The sequence below is a fragment of the Oculina patagonica genome, chromosome 6, assembly GCF_052425735.1.
Source record: "Oculina patagonica isolate OP01 chromosome 6, crgOcupat, whole genome shotgun sequence".
Lineage (NCBI taxonomy): Eukaryota > Metazoa > Cnidaria > Anthozoa > Scleractinia > Oculinidae > Oculina > Oculina patagonica.
In genome coordinates this window covers 28,684,113-28,711,836 of record NC_135763.1, presented here as the reverse complement: position 1 = coordinate 28,711,836, position 27,724 = coordinate 28,684,113, and the positions used below count along the sequence as shown (strand labels likewise).

General features: G+C 40.5%; 2 protein-coding genes across 2 annotated transcripts; both read left to right on the top strand.

The window, feature by feature from the left end:
* LOC144656162 (uncharacterized) lies at window positions 1-3,139 on the top strand. Its single transcript, XM_078516394.1, has 5 exons — window positions 1-166; window positions 266-409; window positions 519-728; window positions 821-994; window positions 2,628-3,139. Exons 1-5 carry the CDS (start codon window positions 110-112, stop codon window positions 2,694-2,696), a joined length of 654 nt encoding a protein of 217 aa, XP_078372520.1. The 5' UTR covers window positions 1-109; the 3' UTR covers window positions 2,697-3,139.
* Window positions 3,140-4,830: 1,691 nt separating this feature from the next.
* Window positions 4,831-26,867, top strand: LOC144658093 (uncharacterized). Its single transcript, XM_078518418.1, has 25 exons — window positions 4,831-4,918; window positions 6,392-7,555; window positions 9,298-9,494; window positions 10,374-10,524; window positions 10,998-11,101; window positions 11,726-11,803; window positions 12,527-12,700; window positions 13,459-13,575; window positions 14,571-14,663; window positions 14,771-14,935; window positions 15,417-15,470; window positions 15,805-15,893; window positions 16,478-16,635; window positions 16,833-16,948; window positions 17,504-17,613; window positions 17,739-17,830; window positions 18,461-18,588; window positions 19,298-19,596; window positions 20,250-20,330; window positions 20,407-20,474; window positions 21,103-21,245; window positions 22,249-22,423; window positions 23,052-23,201; window positions 23,498-23,725; window positions 24,612-26,867. Exons 2-25 carry the CDS (start codon window positions 6,439-6,441, stop codon window positions 25,712-25,714), a joined length of 5,190 nt encoding a protein of 1,729 aa, XP_078374544.1. The 5' UTR covers window positions 4,831-4,918; window positions 6,392-6,438; the 3' UTR covers window positions 25,715-26,867.
* Window positions 26,868-27,724: the final 857 nt, after the last annotated feature.

The window sequence follows — 27,724 nt, the reverse complement described above, 5'->3', positions numbered from 1 at the left end:
AAGCGGCACCTTTCACTTTCTGCCTCTTTCTGCTGTCGGCTTTGTTCGGTGTTAGAGCTGTGGTTTTATTCTTTCTTTCCCTAACTTCTCGACAGTTCATTTTCGCGACATGGCCGAAGAAGCCCCCGAGCTCAAGAGAGATTCCACTATGACTGTCACTGCTAAGGTGAGAAGCAAGATCGAAAGCGCGCGAACACCGGAAAATCTTTAATCCGAGGGTCTTCTGGGACTAAATGAATGATTATTTCTCTTTTTTTCGCCTCAGGAGGGAGAACAGTTTCTTGAAGAACATGGAAAAGTTCACGAAGATGCGAAAACTAGAGGGCAGCAAAAAGAACTCGAGGAAATCGAAGACGAAGATGCTGCAGCCAAACTAAAAAGAACTTCGACAATGGCAGCGACCGCACAGGTACGATCAAAAGTTCGAAAGTTGTTCAGTTTCGCTTTCTTTCAAGGATTTAAAATTCAGAAGTCAAAGCTACCTGACTTGTTTTTGTACCCGTGATGTACATTTTTAGGAGGGAAGCGATCTCCTTGGAGATGGAGAACGCGGGAAAACGCGATCAGAGACCGCGGCTTTGAAAGAAGCAGACGACGAAGGCGAACAAGAGGAAAGCGGTGAAGACGACGAAGAAGAAGAAGACGAAGAAGAAAACGGAAACTGCGAAGAGAACGGCTCAGATAAACCAGCTGTCAAACGCGACGGGACGATGGTCGTGACCGCTTCGGTGAGATCATCTCCAGTTTTCTCTAGGATCTGTCTTTGGTTTGCTGTTTGAGACGTTTTTTTTCGCTAATCAACGGTGCATTTCTCTGTCAGGAGGGCGAAAAGTTTCTGGAGAACGCCGGGCACGCTGTAGACGGTGGAACACGTGGAGAAAGCGAAGCAGTGAAAGCGGCTATCGAAGAGAGCGAGGCAGATAAACAGAACGGCAATAAAGACGACGAAAAACCCGATCTGAAGCGAAAGGGAACTATGCAAGAAACGATCGAGGTAGGTTTAAGAAAACTGGCGCACGAATTGTTTTGAAAAAAGTTTGTAAATTGAAGTCGATTTCGGGTACCGGTCTGTTGTTCTGAAGAAACGTTCTCAATAAAGTCCGTGTTACTTTTGTTTGCTATTGTCACATGGAAATTTAAATTATGTTAATGATTTCCGCTTACAGAGAAAATCGAGTCTTTTTGCATAATCACCGCGTGGAATGTTTACATCTTGTACTCTTTCCAGCGTCTTCTACGCGAATTTGTGTCTTGTGAAGCGAAAATGATATCGACAAGTCAGAAATGTACATGCATGTTTGTCACGCCATTTTGAGATGTCATGCATGGCTTTGTTTCTATTTTAATCAAAGGGAAGCCTATTGTTTTAATGTCAATATGGTTCTTGTTGTGCACGAGACAAATAGCTATTGAATTCGCTGTGAGACGCCACGCTTTGAACTCATAAACTCAAGCGGAACATGGTTTAACCTGGCGCGCACGATAACTTGACTTCGTCTTCCGGTTAAAAATTTGGACTTCGAAATGAAACCGCGATCGTTTATTAAAATACACCCTTCACATCAGGGGAGGTGTAAAATTAACTTCTTTTGAAAGTATGTACTTCTACAACGTAAGTTTATTTAAAAGGCGAGTCTTCGCATTTCAAGTATCGTCTGTCAAGTTTGTTTGCTTAGTAAATATCCGATTCAAAGTCGTGACATTTTTCGTGACTAAATAATTGCATGTTTCTTAAAATTTACAAACGGCGTTCGGATCACGAGATGATATTAAAGGCTAGAAATTATTTTAATATTTCACCCGTCCAGGCTTTTATTACAGAAGTTAAATTCCAGGAATATTTATAGCAAATGTATTTATTTAAAAAAATTTTTATTATTAAAATGATTTATAGTTTTGGTAAAAATGTGCTTTGCAAATTTCCAATTTTTGAATTAAGAAGTAAGCATCAAAGAAATATGCCCACATCAAAAACAGTATGCTTTTTAATGGATTTATCAGAAATTAAGTAATGTGCTTACATGTACATCGTGTTGAAGAACTTATTTTGTGCTATAGAAACTGATATCGCATTATTTATTCACTTTGCCTTGAGAATGCATCTATGCCAACTCTCCCGGATTATCCGGTAGTCTCCCGAATACAGGCCGAATCTCCCGGTCTCTCTTACGGGTTGTCAAATCTCCCGGATACGAAGGAAAGTTCTTAAAAATGCGTGTTTTCACGTTTATTTTGGCCAAATCTAGGAGAAAATTTAAAAATATTTGACGCATTTTTGTGGATCACTCGGCGAAGCTCTATTTTTTGTGCCGTTTTGGGCGTTGAGAAGAGGTATCTTCTCGCAAAATTGGTGGTCTCCCGGATCTAGATTTTTTTAGGTTGGCATCTCTGAGAATGGTGTCAGGATGACGCCGAAACGTCGGCTTTTAACGTTAATATTCGCTTGTTTATGCATTAATAAATCCTAATCATTTTCAAAACAATTCTATCAACACTGCTGTAGCTCATTACAAAACGAAACAAAACATTTTTTTATTCCCCCCCCCCCCCCACATAAGCTACCCATTTGTAGACCCATTTTGTCAAGTTTGCATTATTTTTACATTCTTTTTCGAACAATATTTCAGGAGGGTGAAGAATACTTGAAAAAACAGAAGACCACCAATGGAGATCATCAAGAGGAAGTTACAGCTTAATCCACACTATTTTAATATTATGACTTTTACGACTTCAGGACAAATTGAACTGATTGTACAGTATATATACATATATCATGTTTTCTTGCAACTACAAGTATATGCAATTTCTATTTAGTGTAAGAGTTGTCTAGGGTTTTACTGCATTTTAATATGGGGGCTGCTTTTATTGTTTCTATGTGCATTAAACAAGGCAGCGATTTTCTCTTTTTGCACTTGCTAAACTGATCAGCCTATTCATTCTTCCAAGCCTTCTTCTCTCATTTTATCTTAAGATGTTAAGAAGAGTTGAGATTCTTTATTCTTATCTGTGACTAGTGAAATAATATTTTATTGTTGCTCATTGTAAAGATCTTGTTAGCTTTTATACAGTTTTAAAGAACCACAGACAGCATCAACAAGACAGCAGAAAAAGGGAGAATTAAAATGTGTTTTTACATCTTTCGTGAGTTTCTCTTTACATGGTGTTATGAGCCTGTTATGTAAATAAACAGTTTCTATGATACAATGCAGGGGTTGGGTTTTACATTTGGAGGTACTTCCCTGACGAAAAAAAAAAATTAAAATATAAGCTTTTCTCTTCCAGGGACATTTTTCCTTTTAACACTTTTGTAAGGTTGCCAGTGTTCAAAATTGATATTCAAAATTACCTAGATTTTACCATTCATGTTGTGAAAAATGTACTGAATAAGGGAACTACTGAACAGCTTTCATTTGCATGGTCACACACTGGGATTACATCCAATGATGAAAAGATGAAACCACTGGTTACAGATCGCGTGAAAATGTACTGTTCGTGTCTGATCTGTCCTGATCAGAGAATGAACACCCTTCCCTACCCCCCACCCACCCCCGCTGTAGGACACAAGCCTAAACGTTACTGCAAAACAAAAGAATGGATCCCGAGGAGAATTAAACCACTTTCCAATTGTGCAATTTCTAGTATTAGACAATGTCCAGGGGTGGATCCAGGATTTTTCAAAGGGGGGTGGCTGTTTACCAATATTTTTGTTTACTATATTGTTCAAGCCCCAGTTTTTTTTTGTGGAGGGAGGGGTTCAAGCTTTTAGGCAATTTGTTGAAAGTGGGAGTGCAAATTATTTTGGGTCTGAGGCCCATATTTCATGGAGCCGTAGGCTCCCTGCCCCTAGAGAGGTCTGGGGGCATGCCCCCTCAGAAAATTTTGAAAAGTTCAAGCCTTTTAGACGTGATTTCTGAGATTCTGAGCAGCTTTATACAGCTGTCAACTAAGTTACTAAACCACTGAAACCATATTTTTCCCCTCAACTTAGTTATATTCCAGAGAAAAAATCTAGTTCTCAGTTATAAAATGAACAGTGATTGAAATTTAAAGTTGACAGGCTACGAACTTACAGGAAAGAACAGATCTGTGTTTTTTTTGCTTATCCACATGCGTGGAAATTTTTAGTCACTTTTGGCGACTTTGCTTGCTTGTGAAATTGCTTCGATGCGAAAAAACGGTCGCTAAAAAAAAAAACTCGCTAAAAAATGTAAATGAAGAAGAAAAATCATTCCAGCAAGGCTAAAACAACCCTTGAAAGCTATCTAAAAAAAATCTAAAGCTAAAAGAAATCTAATGTTTTGTTACATTAAGCCTGAAGTTCATAAAACAGGCTGTCGAAAATCTCCTATTTTGGAAAAATGGCCTTTCTTAACTTTGAACGGCCGCCTGACTATGAAAGGTGGATGGACATTGTCCTTATTTCTATTTCAATATGTTTATTTTCATTTTTCTGGTGGATCAAGGGGGGTGGCTAGCCACCCAATCCACCCCCCCCCCCCCTGGATCCGCCCCTGATGTCTGACAGCCAACCTCGATCCCATGCCTTTTCCCTTGGTATTTTTGGAGATCAAGGGAAAAGCCCTGGGAATGAGGTTGTCTGATTGCAGCATTGTTTATGTTGTTCTTTTACTTTACTATGGAGTTAACTGGATTTAATAAGGAAATAAATGCAGATGCAGAACGAGAAACGGCCACAAAAAAAGGTAAATGATTTTCTAAGAACGACGGCAAAAATGAGGTGGACGGCGAATTGACATAACATTTCACCTTACTCCACCCCCAGTGGTAATTTTGATTCTAGTTCCAGTCTCCGGAGAATTGCGCTCGTTCAAAGAATCTGAGTAACTGCATTCGAAGGGTTGCTAGAGGATTTCAGCGGAAGTTTTGTGCTGAATTTAATTGTTGTCTTTCCAGAAAGGTACAGTACATACGTTCCTTTTATATTTTAAATGGCACTTCCTATGGCTGTTTTATATTGCAAATGCCTACCACTGTGCGCGGAGCGTTTGAGCACAAAATGGCGGGCTTTTGCAAGTCGTTCGTCTATTTGATTTTTGGTCGTGGGAAGTCAATCAAATCCTTGTCGTGAAATCAGAATACTTATTGCAAGAAAGTTTGGACTAAAAGGGACTCAGGAAGAGAACAGTGCTTTTACAGTTGCTGTGTATCGCTCACATTGATAATGTCAGGCCCGATTGCATGATAAGCTCTTGTGCGGTGTCGAACCGAACTTCTCGAATTTCATGTAGCATGCCTTTACAAACGTACGTGAGAATTTTATAAACACTTTGATCGCGATGTATTTCAATGTCCTGCCTTCTTTTCTTCTATAAATTTAGCTGGCTTATTTCTATTATTGAATGCGGATAAAGAATTTGCATTGACTGCCACAGAGAGATGAAAATCAAGATGCTAAAAAATTCATCACAAACAACAGGAAGTCCGGGTTTGAGTAGGCGAAGCTCCAGTCATAATTTTTCATTAAACAGGACAAATGTACAATAACTTAAGACAAATATATTTTATCAGCTTGATTCCGAGAATGGTAACCACTGTTTTCCTCTGGCTGACTGAAATCTTTTTTTTTTTTTTTGCAATGTGAACATGCACTCGGTGAAGCAAAGCGGTGAAATCATCGGATGTTGTTTTGATTTACGTCAAATTCTCAAATCTACAACCTTAGACAAAATCTCCTGAGAAAAGCAGAAATTTTACTTTGGTTGATAGATGTGTATGCAAATGTTCCCCAAAACAAACAAATATCACACATGCAGTCTATATCCTTGACCCGATCCTCTGTAAAGAAGCAGTCAAAGGGTCAGGGGAGGTCCTCTCCTCTCTTCCTTCTACCAATTTTTTTGTAGATTTTATTTCTTCTACAGACAACGGTGTAAACACTAATGATTGTTGAGGGAGATGAAGTGTGGGTGTAGTTCTTTTCTGCGTTATTAGAAGAAGATTTTAAGTAAAACCTGATTTCTGATTTCTGGAACATCCTGTTAATGCACCTACCAGGTATCAATGGTTTGCCCCAGGATGGGGGGGGGGGGGGAGGGCAAGCCACGGAAATTTGACTCTGCGTAGCTCTACCTACCTGGGTAGGGATTTTAACGTCCACAACAACAATTTTTACTTGGCCTGGCCAAGCGTGGGAATTTGACTCTCAATGGAAACCCAAGGGTGAGGAAGTTGCATTAAAAAAACCTGAAAATGTCAAATTCCCCTGGGGTTGCCCGCAACCCCCATCCCAGGGCAGTCCATTGATAGGTGCATAAATTGGGCCAAAAGTTGTTTTCCTTAAATTTGCTTCATCCAGTCAAAGACTACATTTTTACCAAGCACTAATTTCCCAAACTGATTTTCATTTCCCTTCCCTTTATATTTTTTACAGTTCTGGAAACAAATATTATCATGATGGACTACACATAGGTATATATAATGGCCAGCAAATTGGATGACAGTGTTAGAAGCGAAAGGGATTCAATAGTTTATGATGATGTCGCTTCTCAATCAGACCTGAGCAAAGACAGTATTACTGCATCCGAAGATGTGCAGGAAAAAGTTGATACTGGTGCAATTGTTAAAGGAAATGAGAGTGTCAAAACTTCCGGTGAAAAAGCTTCAGAATTAACAAAGGGGAGGCAAAAGAAAGGTTTGAATGAGCATGGCAGTGCAGTTGATAAGTTGAAAAATGAGGATGAAGGAAAAGAGGAGAGGAAAGATGCATCTGCAGGGCTTATTTCAAAACATGATGTCAATAAAAATGATGATAAGGAGGCACACAAAGACATAAGGAGAATGCGCAAAGACAGCAACGACAAGGAACTGTGGACACCCATAAGAAGTGAGCTTATTGAGAGCAAGGATAGTAAAAACAGTGATAATACAAAAACAGGAGATGTCGCCGTCGAGGATTCTCCTGACACTCATCCCACAAAACCACCAAGAAGGCATCCACAAAAGAAATCAGACGGAGCAGGGAGTGGAGAGCTTGAACAAAAGGCCTCACCAAGTCAAAGCCCTGGAAGTGACCCTATAAAGCCTCCAAGAAGGCGTCTGCCGCAAACACCAAAATCTGCAGTTACTTCCAGCGCAAAGCCTGAGCTTTCTGAGAAAACTCAATCAGAAGGGGGTTCTACAACCAGTGAAGATGGGCTTTCTGTGACGAGTGATAGCTCAGAACAAAAACCTACAGAAATTGTCTGTAAACCAATTCTAACATCAAGCCCAAATCAAGATGAGATCCCTAACTTGTCAGTGGAGACAGTCGATAAAATGGACACAAGCCGTAGGGTTCTGTCATTTCTTGATGAATCATCAGACGGCGGTGTTAAAAAAGTGGAGTCCTTTTATGACTTTCTCTACTCTCGAGATGATATTAATACCATTGGAGAAGTAACCTCTCCAATTTTAAAAGAAGGTGACAGAATTGGAAGTGCACTGTCAGATTCAGACGATCATCTTTATGATTCTGTGCCTGTAGAAGGTAGTGTTGCAGAAAGTTTCAGTCGGAAAAGTGGTTTTGAATCATATGATGAGGTCATTGTTAATCAAGGTATGGATTTGAACAAAAATACTATGATGACATCAGAAGAATTAGTTTGGGCCCAGGGGGGGTACTCTGGCTTGTAAATGACGGGGATGATCGAAGGATTTTTTTGGGTGTGAAATTTTCGAGTCGGGGATTTTATTGGGTTGGAAAATTTGGCAAGTATTTTTTGGGGGGTGACTTGATTTAAATAGGGGATTTCTTGGGTAGTAAAACGAACTAAAGTGCCTTGGCGCGGCCTTGGCGAATTTATGGTATGATAAATAAACAAACACGAGCGTTCAATTTTTTATCATTTTCTTTGTGTAATATTTTTGCCCCTCCTGGCAATTAAGGGGTAATTTGACAAGGGATTTTTTTTGGGGGGTTATTTTTGGTCCAGGGATTTTTTTGGGTAATGTCGAAAGACTTAGGGATTTTTTTGGGTCCTGAGTTTTGCCTCCATTCGATCATCCCCGTCATTTACAAGCCGGAGTATCCCCCCTGGGAGTTTGGGTCATGGCAAATAATTTATAATGTCATTATTATTGTGTTGTTTCAGAAATATCTTGTTGTGGTTTAAATTTCTCTTTGGTTTAAATTTTTTCAAACCAGTTTGATTTATTTTTGTTTTGTTTTTTGTTTCAGATCATAATTATAACAAACATGAAACAATGAAAAATATAAATCAAACTGGTTTGAAAATTTTAAACCAAAGATAAATTTAAACCACAAGATATCCATACCAGTCCTTCCACAGAGGGTTTATTCTTTTGAACCCATCCTCCCGTCTGGATTCTAGTCTCAGGGCTCACCAAAAAATTCGTCCGGGACAAGTAGATTTTCCTGCCGGGCAAGTGACTTTTCATGCTCACTTGCCCGACGGGCAAGGGCCCTGGCAAACCATCAATTAACTTAATTTCATGAATTATTAATAAGTTTGAGAGCCTGGACAAGGGGGGAAAGTGCCCGGGCAAGCAAAGTTATTTGCCCTATGGGCAAATTTGAAATCAAGTTTTTTTCGAGCCCTGAGTCTAGGTTCATACTTTCCTTTAAAACATTTTGGCCCTCCTCCTTGGAATTTTCAATGACCCGCAGTTGGGAGGGTATGGATATCTTCTGGAACCACACATTAAGTCTTATGGCAAAGAGAGTGGTCAATGGTTCAGTGCACAGAGTGACCAAACTGATCACATTATCATATTACCGTGTAAAGTGCGGCCTATACACCTGCGAATACGGTAAGTTCATCAATGTAGAATTGAACTATACGGTGGGCCGACTCAGCAAGGGTGAATTTGAAATTTTCTCTAAAGAAACTTCTATACAGTCTGTAGATCTTTATGATCACACTGTTATTAAGTCCGTCAAAACTAAACAATGTTGAAAACTTACACTCAGAGCTAGAGTTTGTGTCTGAGCCTAGTGACCCATACAGCCGGAGCTTATCCCGGTTTCTGTAGCATTAAGCGACTAGGAGTGTTGCCACTCCCTCCCTTCCCCCCCCCCCCCCCCCCCTTGATGGGATGCTAGTCCATAGCTGGTTTACCCCGTAACAGTAAATTCGCTGGTACCCATTTATACACCTGGGTGGAGAGAGGCACTGTGAGAATAAAGTGTCTTGGCTTGCCCAAGAACACAATGCAGTGCCCCTGCCAGGGCTCGAACCCAGGCCGTTAGACTCGAAGTCAAGCGCCAACCATTTGGCCATCGTGCCCCACACACTCAGAGCTAGATACTAATTTGTATCTTTTTTTCTTGGATTGTAGAGGCATATGTGATGCCCTCACACGAGGACGAAAGCGATGAGTTCTCTGACAGTGATCCTTGGGGATCAGACTTTGAAACAGAAGATGATATGACGGATGCCGGGAGCCTTAGAACGCAGGAAGAGTTCAACGACGGGGAAGAAGAAGATCCTTATGATTCAGTGGAGATAAGTCCCATGAGGGAACGAAGAAGACCGGTAATAAATGTGGATTCTTTAATCAGTTCAACTCTCTTTTCATGGACACCTAAAAGAGGGACACCTCCTTAAGTTGGACACCTGGTGTTGGTCCTGTCCCTGCCGTTTTTTCAGTCATTTTACTGTAACTAAACTGCCTATAAGATGGACACCTCTCTTAAATGGACAGTTGGAGCCAGTCCTGGTGGTGTTTGTTTTAGAGAGAGAGTCGACTGTAATTGTAGTAGGGAGTTAACAAAAATATTTTAATAATTAATTTGGATCTGGTTCTGATGACAACATAAACCATGACAGGGTTGTGCTCTAAGGGTGCCCGGGTGCCTCAGGCGACTAACTTTTGTCTTTGGGCGACCAGATAATCTTATTTCTTTCATATAAGCTTTATGCTGGGCACCCAGGATCTCATAGATTGGAACCTTAGGGCTCCTTGTAATTTTTCTTAGAGCACAGCCTTGCATGATTGTTGAGGGCTTGCTCCTTAAGTTAATTATGTGGTACCAGTAAAGAAAGTGTGAGTTGTCAGTCAACTGGTGCGTGACCCACAATAATAAATGCTCATTTGACTTCAATGTATATCTTTACCACATGGGTAGAATGCATTGGGGTACATGTGAGAATAAAGTGAAGGCTGGGACCCATGTCACAGCTGTTGTACAAGTTTTTGACCATGAACAATGTACCGGTATACATCCAGCTGGCCTGGGCACTTTGTCAAAGTTTTAGCACCAAAAAGCCCTTATAAAAAAATGTTCACACTGGTAACCATGCCTGGACACCAAGTGTGAATGCGACCATGTGTTTTGTGAAGTATGTTTACAAACTGCATCAATTGATTATATTTTATGATTAGCTTAATTTGTATTTTTTTTTTCACTGCAGTTCAGGTTTGTGTCTGAAGTGGCCAGTTTTTCACCATTCTCTAGCGGAAAGAAGTCTTCACTTGGTATTCCTGGACTTAAGGGTCAGATAATAGGTTGCCTTGGATTAAACAAAGCACCAAGCCTTCCATACTTAGCTAGTAAACAAAAAGGTGAGTTTTTGTGGCATTATGAGTTTTAGGCTATTATAACAGAACTTTCTCCATTTACAAAACTTGATAATGTGTTGCATAATGAAATCTTTTTGTTTTACCCTTGAGTCTTATAATAAGACAATATATGACAATATGACAATATGACAATAATTTTGAGGACCGTTATGCCTAATATCCTGAAATTACCAATGAAAGCTGTTATCCCTAATTTTGATGTTCACCATGCCTAAAATTTAGTTTATATACCTTATCCCCATAATAATGTAAACATTAAACCCTAACACACTAAAATACATGTAATTACTATTGTGACTATTGTCTATCCCTAAAATCTCCTAACAGAGCCTGATCTCCACCCGCCTTGAAATCATATGGGGGTCACCCCCCTCGCGACCTGTCAAGTAGCTTGACAGGTCTGTAAAGTGGCATTCTGTATAGAAGCAAATATTTATTTTTATTATTTATTTCAGATGATGAAGCAGACGCAGTATATGTTGACCCTGACATCACAGACTCTGTAAATTATCAGCAACCTGTGATGCCACCCATGCCAGAAGGACTGTCTAATGAACAGGTACTGAACATGCAGTAGGATACTGATTTCTCAAACTTCCAGGGGAAACAAAAATTGCTTTCAGAAATTTGGAGGCTCAGAAACTGGGGGCAAAATTAAGGAAAGTGAAAATTAATTGGTTTGAGAAATTCCAGAATGGAACTGGTTCCAGAATAAATGGTCCCTTGTTAACAGTTCCATGTAAACAGAAGCCGATCCTGTTTAATTCAGAATGGTTCCGTTCCGGTCATATGTAACGTAGCCTTAGCCAATGAAGGCTGTTCACAAGAAACATTCAAGTGGGACATGTGATTTGAACAAAGGGAGTAAAAAATCTAGCCAATCAAATCAACCGTTTTGACCTTACGCATAACAAAGGTATTTTAAAATGGTACATTTGATTGGGCAATCAAATCATGTGAACCAATTAACATTAACATACAGAGCCACTTGGCTCTTGAGCACTGACTTTGCCAGCTAAGAGGAACAAGCAGCTCTGGGGACAATGGGGTCGTGTGTGTCCTTGCTCCGAGGGTTTTTCAACTGAGTTGACCATTTATCACTGTTTTGAATTTTTCATATGTAAAGAGCTTGCTTGGGTAAAATCCTTCCCACGATGAATTTTGTTTATTTATAATCCTTCAGATCAAAAGATACCAGATTGTAAAGTTTATGCTGGAAAGTGAAGCTGATTACATGAGACTTCTAGGTCAGCTCAGTAAGGTGAGAAGAAGGGAGGTCTTTATATTAAAATGTTGTCAGTAGATTCAGGCAAATTTAGTAAATTGGTAACTATACTATTTACTTAGAATCATGCAGGGGTTTCATTTATATTTGAAGAAGGCAACTGGTTTGAGTAGAGTAACTGACTGTTTGAAAGAATCTTTCTTTAATTCAATTTAGGAGGAAAAGTAGCTGACTTATCTGAGCAAAGATGCTTTTCGTTGGCTGTCAGTGCTACCATAATTCAAAACACTGATCATGCCTAAAACTTTTGATTCTTATGATTCTATCCTGTGCCTTTTCCAAAGCAAATTAATTTCATTTAAAAAGGCAGTGTTAATTGATTCATAGACAATATGACAAAAGAGAGAAAATGAATATGGTAAAATGGAAATGTTGAAGGTTATCCCTACCCCCCTACCCCCAAATAAAATAATCATAAAAATTACATATACATGATTGTATATTCATATATTTCTGACATTTTGCAAAATACATGCCAAATCTTGCAAAAAATAATACATCCATAACTTTAGGGCTAGCGCAATGGCTCTAACTTGCCCAAAAGGCAACCTAGAATATCCACTTTGCACCTTTTATGTTACACAGTGTAATTTTACTTTTTAATATTACGTGTACTAGTCATGTTACTCGATGTTGTAGTAATTACATTTAATTTTGCAGTACAGCCTACTAATAGTTCAATGTCTTATTTTTTCATAGCAATATGAGCTGCCCATCAGAGAGCGTGATCTCCTTGAACCAAACAAGATTGATATCATATTCCAGCATGTTCACAGAGTCTTGCAGTGCCATGCCATGTTCAATATTGCACTGAGTGCTAGAATGGCTGACTGGACCCCAGACGAGAAAGTTGGAGACATCTTATATGCCTTGGTGAGATTGAACATTTTGATCATTATATATAATAGCGATTATCATAAAAAAAATAAAAATAAGAAATAAATTACCAGTTTTATTAAGTTTATTTTATACATGGTTGTGGTTTAAGCAAAGAACTTAAGGGGCTGTGTAATACCCATCAAATAGAATTTTTGAAGTGCTGGTTTTTTGGAGGTATAAAAACTGGAGAACCCGGAGGAAAACCCTAGGAGCAAGGACGAGAACCAACAACTAAATCAACTCACCTATGATGCTGGTCCGGGAATCGAACCCAGGCCAGATTGGTAGGCCAATGCTCTAACCATAGCGCCATCCCTTCTCCCTGTGTAAAAGCTTTCTTATTAATTCAGTCTGTGGTTATAGGCTCCTCCTGTCTCTTGGGAGGTGTGGTGACCTAACGGTTAGTGCACCGGACTCCGGTTCGAGCATTCTGGGTTCAAGACCTGGCCGGGGCACATTGTTTTTTTTTTTAGGCAAGACACATAGTGCCTCTCTCCACCCAGGTGTATAAATGGGTACCGGCTAATTTACTGCTGGGGGGTAACCCTGCGATGGACTAGCATCCCATCCAGGGGGAGAAGAAATACTCCTAGCCGCCTAATGCTATAGAAACCGGGATAAGCTCCGGCCTGATGAGCCACTTGACTCGACAGCAGACTTCTTTTAGGCTCTTCCTGTCTCAAGTCGCTGATTTCTGATCATGATCATTTTGCTGTAATGACTGTCTTTGGTGCTTTTTGTTTCCTTCGCAGTTTTGTAAATCCATGGTACTGGATGCCTACAGTGGATATGTGAACAACTTTGCAAAAGCCATGGACACAGTGAAAGTTGCCTGCAGGACTCATCTTGCATTTGCGCAGTTTTTGAAGGTTAGTGAAACAGCAAACTTCTGAAATAAATTACATACTAAGGTACACGTATGTTTTCACTTCTTAGTGCAAAATTGCCATCATGAAAATACTAACCTCCCCATAGTAACCTCCCCAGCCCAGGGGGGGTACTCCGGCTTGTAAATGACGGGGATGATCAATGGATTTTTTTGGGTTTGAAATTTTGGCAAGTATTTTCTTGGGTGACTTGATTTGAATAGGGGATTTTTTGGGTATTAAAAACGAACTTAAGTGCCTTGGTGCAGCCTTGGCATATTTATGGTATGATGAATAAACAAACACGAGCGTTCAATTCTTTATGGTTTTCTTTGTGTTATATTATTTCCCCTCCTGGCAATTTAGGGGTAATTTGATAGGGATTTTTTTTTTTTTTTTGGGGGGGGGGGGGTTATTTTTGGTCCAGGGATTTTTTTGGGTAATGTCAGAAGACTTAGAGATTTTTTTGGGTCCTGAGTTTGGCCTCCATTCGATCATCCCCGTCATTTACAAGCTGGAGTACCCCCCCCCCCCCCCTGGGCTCCCCAGTACAGTGCAAATTAAACTTCTCTCATCAGAAACTATAACATGATTAAATAATTCTTAAGAAGAGATCAGGAAATGACTGTCAAATATGTGATCTGTTCATTGCATTCATCAGTAAAATCAAATTGCTGTAGTGTTACTTTAAGTGTTCCAATCTGCTTACATTACAAGAAGAACTAATGGGATATTTCAATAAGATTCTGTGGCAAGTTGCAAGAACCAGACTTCAAGTTATGGGGGTAAATTTTGATCAAGGGAAATGAAATTTAGTTTGAGTTAGTGGGAAATTCGAGTTTATTAAGTTTGAGTGAACCAAGAAGAAATGACTGAAAAGTGAGGTCAAATCCAAGTTAGTTTCCTTCACTACTTGGACATATGTCTGTTACTCCCTCCCCAATCACCCCAGGAACTTTTTAAATTTTGTCTTGTTTGATTTTCTTTTCATCTTTCAGTCTCGTAGACAGGCAAGTCGTGAAAAGCACTCCCTGCATCATCTGATGTTAAAACCTGTTCAGAGGTTTCCACAAATATTGGCTCTTCTTCAGGTTAGAGATCAGATCATTTTCTTTATGTATCACCTACTTGCATTTCCTTAAGAATTGCAAAAAGTGAACCACACATTGAATCCTACATGGCATGGCTTTCTCAACAGGAACTGTTGTTGGTGACGCCCAGAGATCACCCAGACCGTGTGCCCCTGCAGCTTGCTCTGACACAGCTGGAGTGTCTTGCTGAGAGTCTGAAAGAAAGAAAAAGAGAAGCTGAGCTGAGAAACAAAGTCAAGTTACTGGATGGGCTGGTGGCACAAAGTCACAAGGTCTGCTGGACTGTTACTATTCCAAACTTCTTGTTAGAATAACAATCATAGTGTAGAATAGTTAACAATTATTCACCGAAGTGGAGGTGAATATTGGTTGATATTTACCAAGGAAGCAGCTCAGCAAATATTCATGACACTGAGGTGAATAATTGTTTTAGTCTATACCACACAAGCTGAATATCAAGCAGTGCCAAACGGGAAGTCATTTTGTTTATCTTAGGCTGCTCAGAGGTGAATAGTACTTTGCTAATCACCTCATGGCTTGGTTTTGCTCTGCTTGGCTTGGCTTGGCTCAGCTCCAATTTGCTCTGCTTAGTTAAGCATAGCACAGAATAGCATACAGTGATACACAAACTAATATAAATACATGTACATGTATCTTATAGCTCATGGCTTGGCTTCTTCGGACATAGCATTAGTACAATTAAGCAGCATTGCCAATCATAGTGTTACTTGTACTTTTTTCTTTTTTTGTTAGCCACTTGCATCTGGTAACCGATACTTTATCAGGCAGGATGACTTTGTACAGTGTGTAAGTACCATTTGTCATGTAAAAATACGTCTGATATCTGTGCTTGTATACTACAGCTCTCTATATTGTGTATTTGGTACTTAAACCTGATACATGCGTGCCATGAAACAGGCCTCATGTCATGTAAGAACTAAAAATCTAGAGATTTGTTATTTAGCAAAATGGGATCTCTGTGGAATCCTGCAATTTACATTAATATATCTACCGGCGAATCGAAGAAAATCAACCACTATCATCAGGCATTGGTTTAATGGAACTTTCCCAGCAGAACCATGGTGCACAGAATCTTGAAAACCATGTCCCATTGTAACTGTTCTTGTTTTGTTTTACTTAGACTGTTGAAGGTGAATCCATCCTTGGAACCAAGAAACGGCGAATTATTATGTTGTCAGACATGTTACTGTGTGTTTCCCTCATTAAAGGGTAAGAGGTTGTTAAGGCAGTAAGCCCTATGTTCCTATGACGACATGTTGGCACAGTAACTTCCAGTCTCCTGAGATTCTCGTCCTCTTCATGACATAATCATAGGCAAGGTGGTTATAAAACTCTTTCACCTTTGGTGATGTCTGGCCATCATCCTAGCATTTGTTTGCAAGCACCTGTACAATTTTCTGATTGTTTTTTGACAATGCAGTCTGGTTTCTACCACTATCTGATTGGCTAAAATGTCATGTTTTATTAAAACATAAGAAACCATGTTTTATTGTTTCTTGTGCATAGCTGAATACGTATCACAAAGCAGGGGCGAATTTCATGACAGTAGAATTTGTAGTTTTAGGGTTAAAGTCACAGAACGCTTAGTCTCCCATGCAGTCGTTTTTAGGGGCAATTGTGTTTCACTCCTGTGGGTAGGAGTGAAACAAGATCGCCCCTAAAAAAGAATGCGTTGAAAGGAAACAAGACTCTTTAATACCTTTATAACATTTCATGACTGTTACTAATAGTGGCTAAATAGCATTATTCACCAGAATGAAATGTTTTTGTTTTGTTTTTGTTTTGTTTTTTAGGAAAAAAGACCGTGCCATGCATATGGTAATTGACCCCAAAGCAAAGTACAAGTTAAAATGGAATGTGCCTCTGAATGATGTCGATATAGTGGAATATGGTCCAGGAGTTAACATACTGACCAGTTCATATAGGACTACAATAAGCCATTCCAAGGAAGGTGGGTTTGCTATGAAATTAAGTAAATGGTTCGAAAACAGTAGTTAAAGTAGCTCGTCCATCTGGGTGAGGGGTAATCCTGAAAAGGACTATTGTTGATGACTGACGTTTCAACAACCTTAGCAGTTCGACCCTGAAGGTGACTTTCGTTTAGAAAGATTTAGAAATTTGATGTTCAGCTATTTTTCTTCTTCACAGGTCAGTATCGTAGTACTTATAGCGGCTGCCGTGAGCACTTCGAAGACCTGCAACAGGACTTGGCTGTGATTGGTCAAATAGCTGGCCTCGTTGCCACGCTACGGCGGTCATATCGGGTTAGTTTGATACGTGTATTGCAGCTGTTAAGTCAGCAATGAAAAACCGGAAAGTACAATTAAGCCTTTGATATAAAGATGTCGCATTCTTTGCGTGCTATGGGAATTCCCTGGATGATTTTGGCTAGCGTTTAACGCTAGCAAATTTCCGCAGCGTTATATCGCTGAGAGGCTGTATATAGGCCATATATCGAAGGTTCCAGTATTATGACCTATTATGTATCGAGTATACAGTTTCCTCTCTGAGGTCTCCATTTTCTGGACACCCAGAAAGAGATGTCTGTGACGACGTGCTCTGATTGGTTGGTTATCTTGTGTAACCAGCCAATCAAAGACACTACACAGAATTTGAAACATCTTTCCTAAACGTAACCCTAAAAGAGTTCTCTGCATGCTCAGTGGAATTGGCAAATGACTTGCCCGGTTCATCACCATCTGACAGAAGCTTAGTCTTTATTTAATCCATGTGGTTTTCGCGTTTACACGTGTAGTCAGCTTGTTGTACGATACAGTTAGAGCGAACAACAATGACTCAAGCTGTTTTGCGTTCTACAGGTTTTGGATATCGAAAAAGTTCAACAATGGCACAAAGCTGTACAGAGGACGATAGAGGAGGAAACAAGATTAGCAAATCTATATTGGCTGGAATTATCTTTGCCATCCAAGTAAGAAGAGTTCAGAGAGCTCGGCTGCTCGACAAACGCTAAACCTTACGTAACATACACATTGCTAACAACTGATAATAGAAGGTGTGTAGCTGTAGTAATGAAAATTGTTTTTTTTTTTTTAGACACGGCCATGTAAACTACATTTTCAGCACAGATTCTCCATCGGTCAAAGCAGAGTGGGTCACAGCTCTAAACACTTCAAAGTTAAGACTAGGTGAGTGAAAATATTTGAATTTTTGTGCTGTCATTTCAGAGTGTGATTTTAAACATTGCTTTTTTTTATCACACGTCTTTGTCACCTTGATGTTGAAACAGCATTCGCATATCAAACAATCTCTCTTAAAGAGACTATGTCATGGATTTTACCCGATTTTTAAACAGCCAAAATTAATATTTGTATTACAGGAAACCTAAAAATAATAGTCCATTTTTGTTTAAAATTGGTGATCATTGGTATATTAGAGCATCTTTGGCTGCGGATGGCTCAGATGGAACAGATTGAACTTGGAAAAGTTAGGCTTACTTTTTCAATTCGTTTCCGCGCGTCTTAAAAAAAAATCGATATTTATAGCCGTAGCTTGATTTCTATCCGCAAATTAAGGTTATATCTTTCTTTAGATGTTTAAAGGTAATGTTTTTATGGGTAAAGTTGCCTACCACTAATTTCAGAACAGTTTAGACCAAAAATATGCGAAAACCCCATGACATAAGCGTGCATATAAGGAGAATGAACAAACAGATAAATTTTGTATTCAAATCATTGAACCAAGTTTATTTTGCCGTGCTACAAAGTAAGCTTAAGTGCAAGTTCATAATTTTAAGCCGTTTACAATTTTCTTTCCAGCGCCTGAAAACAATCCCGGTTGGTATCTCCCAGAGGATGACGGGACTGGAGGCGTGGCTATTCAGCGGCGAAATATGCCGCTACTTAAAGATAACTCGAGTTTATTTCTGCTCAGCCAGAAAGCTAAGGTATGGTTAGCTGTGTTTGCCAAAAACAAGTACCCCACTGTCACTTTCTCTTTTCTGTTTCGAATCTCCTATCATCGTGGATTCACTTTGTTGTTTACATTTATAGTGATTCGTAGTTGTGATTCCTTTGGTTTTATGTCACAAAGAGCGGTTTCCGAATTGAGTGTCAAAAGGAATCCAAAATTGCTTTGGTTTTGTTTCACTGTGCTCTCTGATTGGTTAAAATTTTCTCGCCATCTACTCAACCAATCAGGTCAAACTAACCAGTCGCAACGGCAGTTTGGTCACGTGCATTTTTCCCGCGCCTAGCTCCGGTAACGTGCATTTGCTTGGAATTTTGTTAATTTGGCTTACTGTGTTGCGTTCGGTTTGTGCGATTGGACGTTGTGATTGCTTTGGTTATAAAAAATACCCTCTTAAAACAGTAAAGGAAAATTCAATAACACACCCACTATTTTGGGCTGAACATTTTTCAAAGTTAATCTTGTTTGCTTGTCATTATAACGCCCGAGAGACACATTTGGTTGCAATGAAGCTTTGGTTTTGTCATTTATATCCATAAAATAATTTCTTTGCAAACGTTTAGTTCATAGCGAAAAATTGGCAAACTTAATAAAATGAACTCAACCCAGCCTTGACACAGTCCCTTTAAGACCGCTCTATCCTTTCGTCAATCAAATGGGTAAAAACTTCGTTACTTCTATTTCAGATTCAATGCATCGTGAGTTGTCCGGACACTGAAGATCCTCTTCCGGGCATCCACGACAACTACAACACTCTCTGGCTCCTATGTGGAGGTGGAGACCATGCTGGTCACGTGACTGTGGTCAAAGTCTCCCTTGCCTCCCCTCCACAGGTGGTAGAATCGTTTCACGTGTGCGAGTCAAACATCCTGTGTGGGGAATATGTGGAGCAAACTTGTGGAGAGGAGAAAAAATTTAAAGGAACAATGTCTGGCAGATTTGGCTTTCCTTTTCCCACGGTCTGGCTAGGAACCCAGGGAGGAAGGTACAGTAATGAGGTTAAACGATTTTTTAGTCTCATTTGTTGTCGTTCTTTGGCTCGTTACGCAACGCTTTTTTTAGAATTGTTGCAGTGACAAGTCACGATCCAATAACGGATGTACAGTTGTAGAGGGAATGGCCATGCCGCGCTTCAAAATGTTTTTCTTTTTCGTATAATCTAGAAGAGTTACCAGGATTTTGTATTTTTCCAGACGAATTTTCTCGCCACTTGCAAAAAAAAATCACCAATGTCGGATTTTCATCTTGAAATGATCCCTCTTAAGAATTGCTGGCCATTTTCCGTCTGTTCTTGATTCTTTGACACAAATTCTGTTGGAAAAACGCCTTTATTGCACTGGGTGGTAGAGACAGAAAAGCCTACGTGAAGTCTGTTTTGTTACCATAGCAACAAGGACTGCTGTTAGCAGCACAGAGGAACACTCATCCCCCCCTTCCTACTCTTCTCTCCCTTAACCCTTTGTTAGTAGCCATTTATATACCTAGGGTGGAGAAAAACACTGTGAGAACGCAGTCTTACCAGAGAACACAACACAAGACAGACCAAGCTTAGAACTCTCAAATTCTGTAGCTAGTGCTAAATTCAATTGAGTATTCTTCTGAATTACTGTCATATAACAAATAAACGTTGTTTTTCAGAATTTTCATCTACAATGCTGTGGACTCGACTCGGCGTTACGTCATGTCTGTGAAGCTTCCTGACGCCATCTTGGCCATCAAGTAAGGCATTGACGTTCTCTTCCAAGATTACCGTGAATTTAGCATAATACCATTCTTTTCTCTTTTTTTCTTTTAGGACGGTGAACATGAAAATCTTTGCTGGTGTCGCTGATGGTAGCGTTGTGATTTTCAAACGCAACCAAGGTAAAAAGAAGGAATCTCATCTGTAATGACCTTAGACATTAACGTAGCAATTTTTTCTGTGGTACAGAATTGTTGCTGTTGTTGTTTTGTATCGCACTTTTCCCATTCTTTGTGGTGTAACCAGCTGGGATGGGCGGGAAAGCGAAAACTGATGTAACCGATAAAAAGCGCGGGAAAACAAGAAAGGCTAAACGCGTAACAAATGAAAAGCGCGGGAAAAGCAAAAGCATCCAACCAGTGGAAAGCGCGGAAAAAAGTAAAACCGTGCAATCAGTACAAAGTGCGGGAAAAGCAACCTCGTTGGATGGGCGGGAAAAGCGAAAACAGGTGTAACCCGTGAAAGTGCGGGAAAACAAAAAGCATGCAAGCAGTGGAAAGCGCGGGGAAAGGAAAACCGTGTAATCCGTAAAAAGCGCGTGAACAGCAAAAACATGTTTTCTCGTATGATGGGCGGGAAAAGCGAAAACTTTGAAAGCGCGGGAAAACAAGAAAAGCAAAACTCGACCAATGAAAAGTGCGGGAAAAGCAAAACCATGCAACCAGTTAAAAACACGGAAAAAAAAAAAAAAAGTCATTTTTAAACCGCCGTTCGGTTGTGAACTGCTTTTTTTTTCTAACTGGATTTCAGAGGGTACGTGGAACTTCAGTGAACCGAAGGCCGTCGGTCTCGGAAAGTTCCCCGTGATGGCGATGGCGGTCGTGAGAGAAAATTTATGGTGCTCCTGTGGGAACAAGTTGTTCGTTATTAATCTTGATGAAGAAGTTATCAAGGTAATTGCGCTGGTTTGCAATAGTTACAAAAGCATTAGGCTACCAATTTCATTATTCGTCGCCAGCCCTTAAGAAGTTGCTGGCCTTGTCCGCTTATTTTGTTTGAGTAAGGAATCTACAACTTCCTCCGAAATGATCGTAGGGCTTTTTCCCAGTAACTGAGCTCCTATGCATTAACTGGCATCGGTCCCATCTCACATACGGTATATAATTGTGCAAACCCCTGAATGATTTAACACAGGAATAAAGTAAGTGCTAAATAAAGTCCTTCCCCTTTCTTTCTCTCTCCCCCTGACCCCGTTCCTTCCTTCTTGTCTCCTTCCTTCCCTTGCTGTCGCTTTCCCCCCCTCTCCTCCTTCTTCCGTCCTTCCCGCCGTCCTCTTCTCCTTTCTTCCCCCTCTCTCTTTCACTATTCCCCAGTCCCTCCTTACCTGCATCCTTCCCTCTTTGCCTCACTACTATACCTATCCCTTCCTCCCTTTTTTCATTACTCGCTCGTGTAAAAAAATAAAAAATAAATAAATATGTGTTTATAGTTGTCATGCACTTAGCTTCATATCTCAACGAGATAGCTAGTTTACAGGCATGCCACTGAAACAGAGGAAACAAATAATTTATAAATGAACACAACCAGGGATAAAAATCCCAACTGGCAGGAGGCACCGTTGGCTATATACAAAGCGTGGTCGAGGATTTGAGCTCGGGACAACCGAGAAACAAATCCAGCTAGTGGCAAGGGCAGGCCTCGAACCGGGGACCTCCAGATTACAACACCAGCGCCCTAAACCACTCGGCCACGCTTGCCTCCTTATTGTTCTATTATTGTTCTATGTTCTTATTGTTCCTTATTGCCTCCTTATTGGCCACGCTTGCCTCCTTATTGTTCTACCTTTCCTTCCTTACTCGTAATATGTCTACCCTTTCTCACTCTCTCGTTTATTCACACACGTAATCGTCCATCCATCATATTTCATTTCTTCAAACTTCATTCTTCTTTTCACAGCACGTGATTGAAGTTGACGACAATCCGAAAACCAGCATCAAGCATGTTGTTAGTTACGGTGTTGGCGTGTGGGTGTCTGTCTGGAAGTTCCCGTCAATCAAGTTGTTCCACGGCGAGACACTTAAGCACGTGCAGGACATTAGCATCGTTTCTCCGGTCACCAACATGCAGCGAGGTCAGTTTGAAAAACAAATCAACAAAAAATGTCCTGGTCAATTCTTGCGTGTCTTCCAACGACCCTTGGCGGTTGAAAAAACAAATGCTCTTTTAGCTTATCCTCGTAACAGGTGCATGTAAAGCCACCGTAGACTTCTGCAAGTGTGGAAGTAAGTCCAGAGAAAGTCCGGGGAAATTGTTCCTCTGAAACGAAGGTCGTCGTCTGCGCAGTAGTTTCTAGTTCCTGTGGCATGAAGCGAATAGGAGTACATCGCAGGTCCCCCCCCCCCCCCCTCCCCCCGCAGCATTTTTGTCAAGCAGGTTTTCTTTGCAACTTTAGTGCGTTTTGCGTCCCGTGCCAAGTGCGGGAAAGTAGGTGTGAGCGAAGTCACCCGCGGGCCGTTTTGCCTTACTCCTGATTGGTTGGAAAAAACACGAGGAAGCATGGTTTCTCTGATTGGTTAACACACGTTATACCAGTTGTTTCAACCAATAGAAAAGCAAGAATCAAAATAGTTTGGTCTTGCGCTGACACTTGCATTTCTCAGTGTGGTATGTACTCTTTAGTACTCTTTGGTTATGCTTGCGTCGCTTGTCAAAACCAAGCTTACAGTTAGCTTAGATATGATTTGCGTCTTTGTCCGCAGATATTGATTCTCAGTTGGAAAAGACAAAACTGGACCAAGTTTACGCCACAGCCTTAGCTGCAGATGAAGGTTTGCTGTGGGTAGGCACAAGTGTCGGAGTCACACTGGTATTTCCACTCCCACGACTGGAAGGAATACCTCTTGTTTCTGGTAAGGACTGTCTCCTGTTTAAGCTTGATTTCAAACGGCTTGAAAACACACCTAGATTGTAGAAAGCGCAAAAATAATGGTTTGATTTGGTAGAGCAATACTCGGCAAATGTTTTGAGAAATCGAAGGTTCGAGTAGATGTTTAATTTATTGTGAAGTGCTCGGTTTAATTTAACTGAAACTGAAATAATCACCATTGCCACACTGAAAACACTCAACTCTCCATTTAAATAGTAAAATTATATTTAACTATATTAACGGTAATAATCGATTCCCCCGTATTTCGTTTTTCTTCAGGCAAAGCTTGTGTAGCTTTTCACTCATACGGTAGCAGTGTGCGGTGCTTTTACCCGCTGAAGAACAACCCGAGCCCCGGGACGGGACACGGACCCGAGGGAAGTAAACTGGACTTCAGTTTGTTTCGGGAACACGAAGTCAGGGACGCGTGCGTGCAGACGGACGCGGGAGTCTCGGGGGCCTGGTCCTACGCGTCACGTGGGCCCGCGTTGGCCAATCAAAGCAAAGGTTAGTGTCCATTCCTCTCTGTGTCGCACTTGAGATCGGACAGAAGCAAGTATCCGGAACAAAGTCGTTCTATTTTTATCACAATGTAGTCGTGACACAAAACCAACCCTTGTCCAATCGATGAACTCTTCCAGCCTCCCAAAAATCACTTGATGTTAGTTTCAGTTATTTAGTACTACTGTGCTAATTGAGGACACTGTAAACAAGCAAACAAATGTTGCACCTAGTTATTAAGAATCGCTTCAACTGGCACGAGGCTGGCTATCTACAAAGGGCAACTGAGGAGTTGAACTCGGTACGGTCGAGAACAAGTCCAGCTAGTGGTAGTGTAAAGAATTTAAACAAGCAATCTTAGACAATAGAAGTTGACACATTGTCTTTACTCTGCTGTTTTTATAGAAAATTTACCACTAGTTTAGTAAATTTCATAACTGTCTGCTAAACTACCCCCCTCCCCCCATCCAATGTTGTAAAATTGTAGCAAAGTGCTCCTAAAAACAAACTACAACATTGATAGGGGGAAGGGAGGTTGGAAAAGTGGGGCGAAAGGATGAAATTAGTCCAAATAACAATAAAACAGGGCCTAAATTGATAGTGTGTCAACACTTTTGTCAATGATTGAAGGGCCTCAAGATTTCAAAGCCAGCGCTCTAAAACACTCGGTCCCGGCGCCGCCTTCCTCGAGCAAAAAATGGACGAAAACGAAAAAGAAAATCGTCAACATTCTCTAACTAAGTACAATTTTATGCAAACTTGTCATTTCCATTTACGGAATTGATCGTCACGAAATTCTCCCAACAACAGTATGATAAATATATTGAATTTAGTTGGGAGAATTATGATATTAAGCGTTCTTATGAAACCCATCGCCCATGTTCTATTGCAGCTTCTCCTAAAAAAGGCGACAACAGTAAAATACCGGTGACTGGTCGACAAACTACCGACCAAGGGGGTGAGGGCGAGGAAGATTACTCTGATGAAGATGTCCACAGCGACGACGAATTTAACTTCGTCGAAGACAAACAGAACACATTGAATGGCATGCGGATACCTCGGATGACAAGCGTAGGGACTGCATCTTCGACAGGCTCGTTTAGCGTGAGATTCGAGGGCGGTGAGGACCCTGAGGACCCGGCAAAGAGCCCCATTGCGAGTTCGGTGCAATCCGAAGAATTGGTCGGCAAGACTGAATTCCGAGTGGACGACTTCGCCCGAATGTTATCCGAGTTCAAAGGCTTCGGTAGCACGCCTCCTCCGAGTATACCCGAACCCCCACGAGTTCCACTCGTCATTGTAAACGAGCAGTCCCCGACTGCGACGTCCGTCGATGTGAAAGGTGATGGAACTTCCGCTGAAAGCCAAGAAACCGGAAAAGAATCTGCTCTAAGTGGCGAGGCGACCGGAAGTGTTCCTGCACTCGGTGAGCAAGAAAGCGGAAGTGGAAGCGAAACTGCGGACTTTAGGGGTAGAGTAAAATCTGTTGGTGAATATGTGAAACTGAATGACGCCCGGGCCGCTGCTGAGGCCCAAGGCATTAAATTGGATTCCGTCCATGAAAGTAATCCACCATCTAAAGATCACCCCAGCGCAAAAAGTGACCTTCGAACGGAAGTTGAATCCAAACCGGAAACGAAAACCGAAGTCGGAAGTCTCCTCGTTACTTCCGTTGACGTGGAAACTCCAAGTTATGTAGAGGTTCTCAGTGACACTGATGCACGAGCTTCAATTAGGAAACCGGAAACTCCGAAGACACCTGAAGTGATTTACGACAGTCCTCGCCAAGACGATAGCTACAGCGTGTTTGAAAGGAGTCAGGCTCGTGACTCTGTGGCCGAAACTTTAGCGACGCCTAAAGTAGAGAACTTAAAACCGAGGCTGCCGTTCCCAGTCCTCCTGGTAAGCGCGGGTGAAGGGTATGCGGACTTGCGACGAAAAAGGCCGAATGAAAACGATAAAGAGCCGAGGGTTATGATCTGGCAGATTATCTAAACTGGTATGTGTCGGAAAATCTTCTGAACGTAAGCGTCGTGTTCGTCACGGCAAGTGACAAAGCTGAGAGAGTTTATAGATTATCAAAATTTACTGATAGGGAACAAAAATCCTACTTCTGTAGGTTGCAGCTATTTGCTTGCTACAAACATTGACTTTGCTTTTCCATGAATTAGAATCTTGGTACTGCAAATATCACGAAAATCGGATCCGGCTGAAAAGTTCATTTTTAGAAATTTAGTTATAAAAGAGTATAAATCAAATACACATATTTTTAGTTTAAAATATCAGATTATTTTTATAGAACATTATAAATAACTTGGGGTTCTTTATATGTTTTTAGATAGCAACATCTAGTAAGATTTTTATATTAAATGTCACGTTGTTTTAGGGATGATCGTCAACTTGTTGGTTTTTCGCGGATTCGCTTTCACATCCTTTATTGGTCTCTTGCAGTATCGTAAAAAGAGGTAGTTGTTGCTTTAGTAGACGTCAGTAGATTTAACACAGTTGCATCACTAAATTCTCGGAATTGACATTAAAAGAAACGTATTGCAGTGTGTGCAGTCGGGTTGGTTAGCTGACCAGAGCAATTGTAGCAACTTTTACAACATGAAAGCTTCGAGGAAGGGAATAGCAAAACGCTACCTACAAGCCCCGTCACGTTTTTCAAAGCGGTAGGTCACGGTATTTTAGGAAAATTGGCAGAGCAAAAGTTATTTATTGGCAAAGTCACGGCCACATAACAAACAGGGATGATTTTTGAGCACTGTAAATGACACTTTCATACAAATTGAGATAAACATGAAAAAAATCGGGCCGACGGTTTTCAAGTTTGCCCAAACGCAATCCGTTTTAATCTTCTCGAATTTTGCCCATCCATGCCCCTTTGTGGCCTTTCTGTGTTTCTTTTGAGTTATTCTACAGTTTTAAGCCGTTATTGTGATATTTCAGTTAATTCTATAACCGGTTGGTCAGTGCCATAAGGGAAACGTGTGCAGACATCAGTGAACTGTTTCATAAATTGTGACGGAGGTTGTAGGTTGTGTCGTTCAAAATATTTGTATCGAAATGCACTAGTGATTTAATATATGTACTACTATTTAAATGAATATGCCATAATAAAGCTGATCGAAGGACAACTCTCACGTGATACGGTCTTCCTTTTATAGCTCTAGCGTAATTAATTAGTTGTTGGCCGGGGGGGGGGGGTACTCCTAATTTAAGCCACTCCCACAAAACGAGATTCTGGTACCTTTCAGCGATTGTTTTTACAATTTAAAAAATTAGAATTTGGAGTTAAAAATTAGCATTAGCATATGGGTAGTGGGGTTTCAAAATAACTTTTTTTACTTCTACCCCTTTTTTAAGGCGAGGGTACGGTACACCTGAAAGCCGTTTATCCACCGCTTGACTTGGGTTTTATGCGAATATTTTGTTCGCGTTTCAAGCGATCCAAAAACTATGCTCAAAACACAAATCTATGTTTTGCGGTGTTTTGTTCATTTTTGCGTGATTTTGGGGGATGTTTGGGAGGAGAAAGTTTTTCTCAATGAATTAGTAAAATTAAGAGTAATAAGAAAAAATTGAGTTTTAATGAGATTTTAAAATTGGAATCTTGAGTTAAAAATTAGCAGATGGGTTGTGTTTTTCCAAATATAACTTTCTTCTACCCCAGCCTCCTCAAGGCTCTTACCGAAAGTGCTCGTAAAAAAAAAGCATTTAATGCTTAAAGCAGTGCTCATTTTTTTCCAAAAAAGTGCTAAAATAATGCAAATTTTTTTAAAAAGTGCTCATGGTTTACATAAAAATGACACTTTTTTCCGATTTTTTTAAACAGAATATAACATTTTTCAGATTTTCAGTAGCATTTTTCATTTTTTGCCTTGGCTGGCTGTCTTCCATTGTTCCTCGATGACAACGTGGATGACGCCATCTTGAAACGAGTGTGATGGACTGGGTTTCTAGAAGGCAACCGCTGACCTATCAAACCTATTCCCCAGGCCTCCT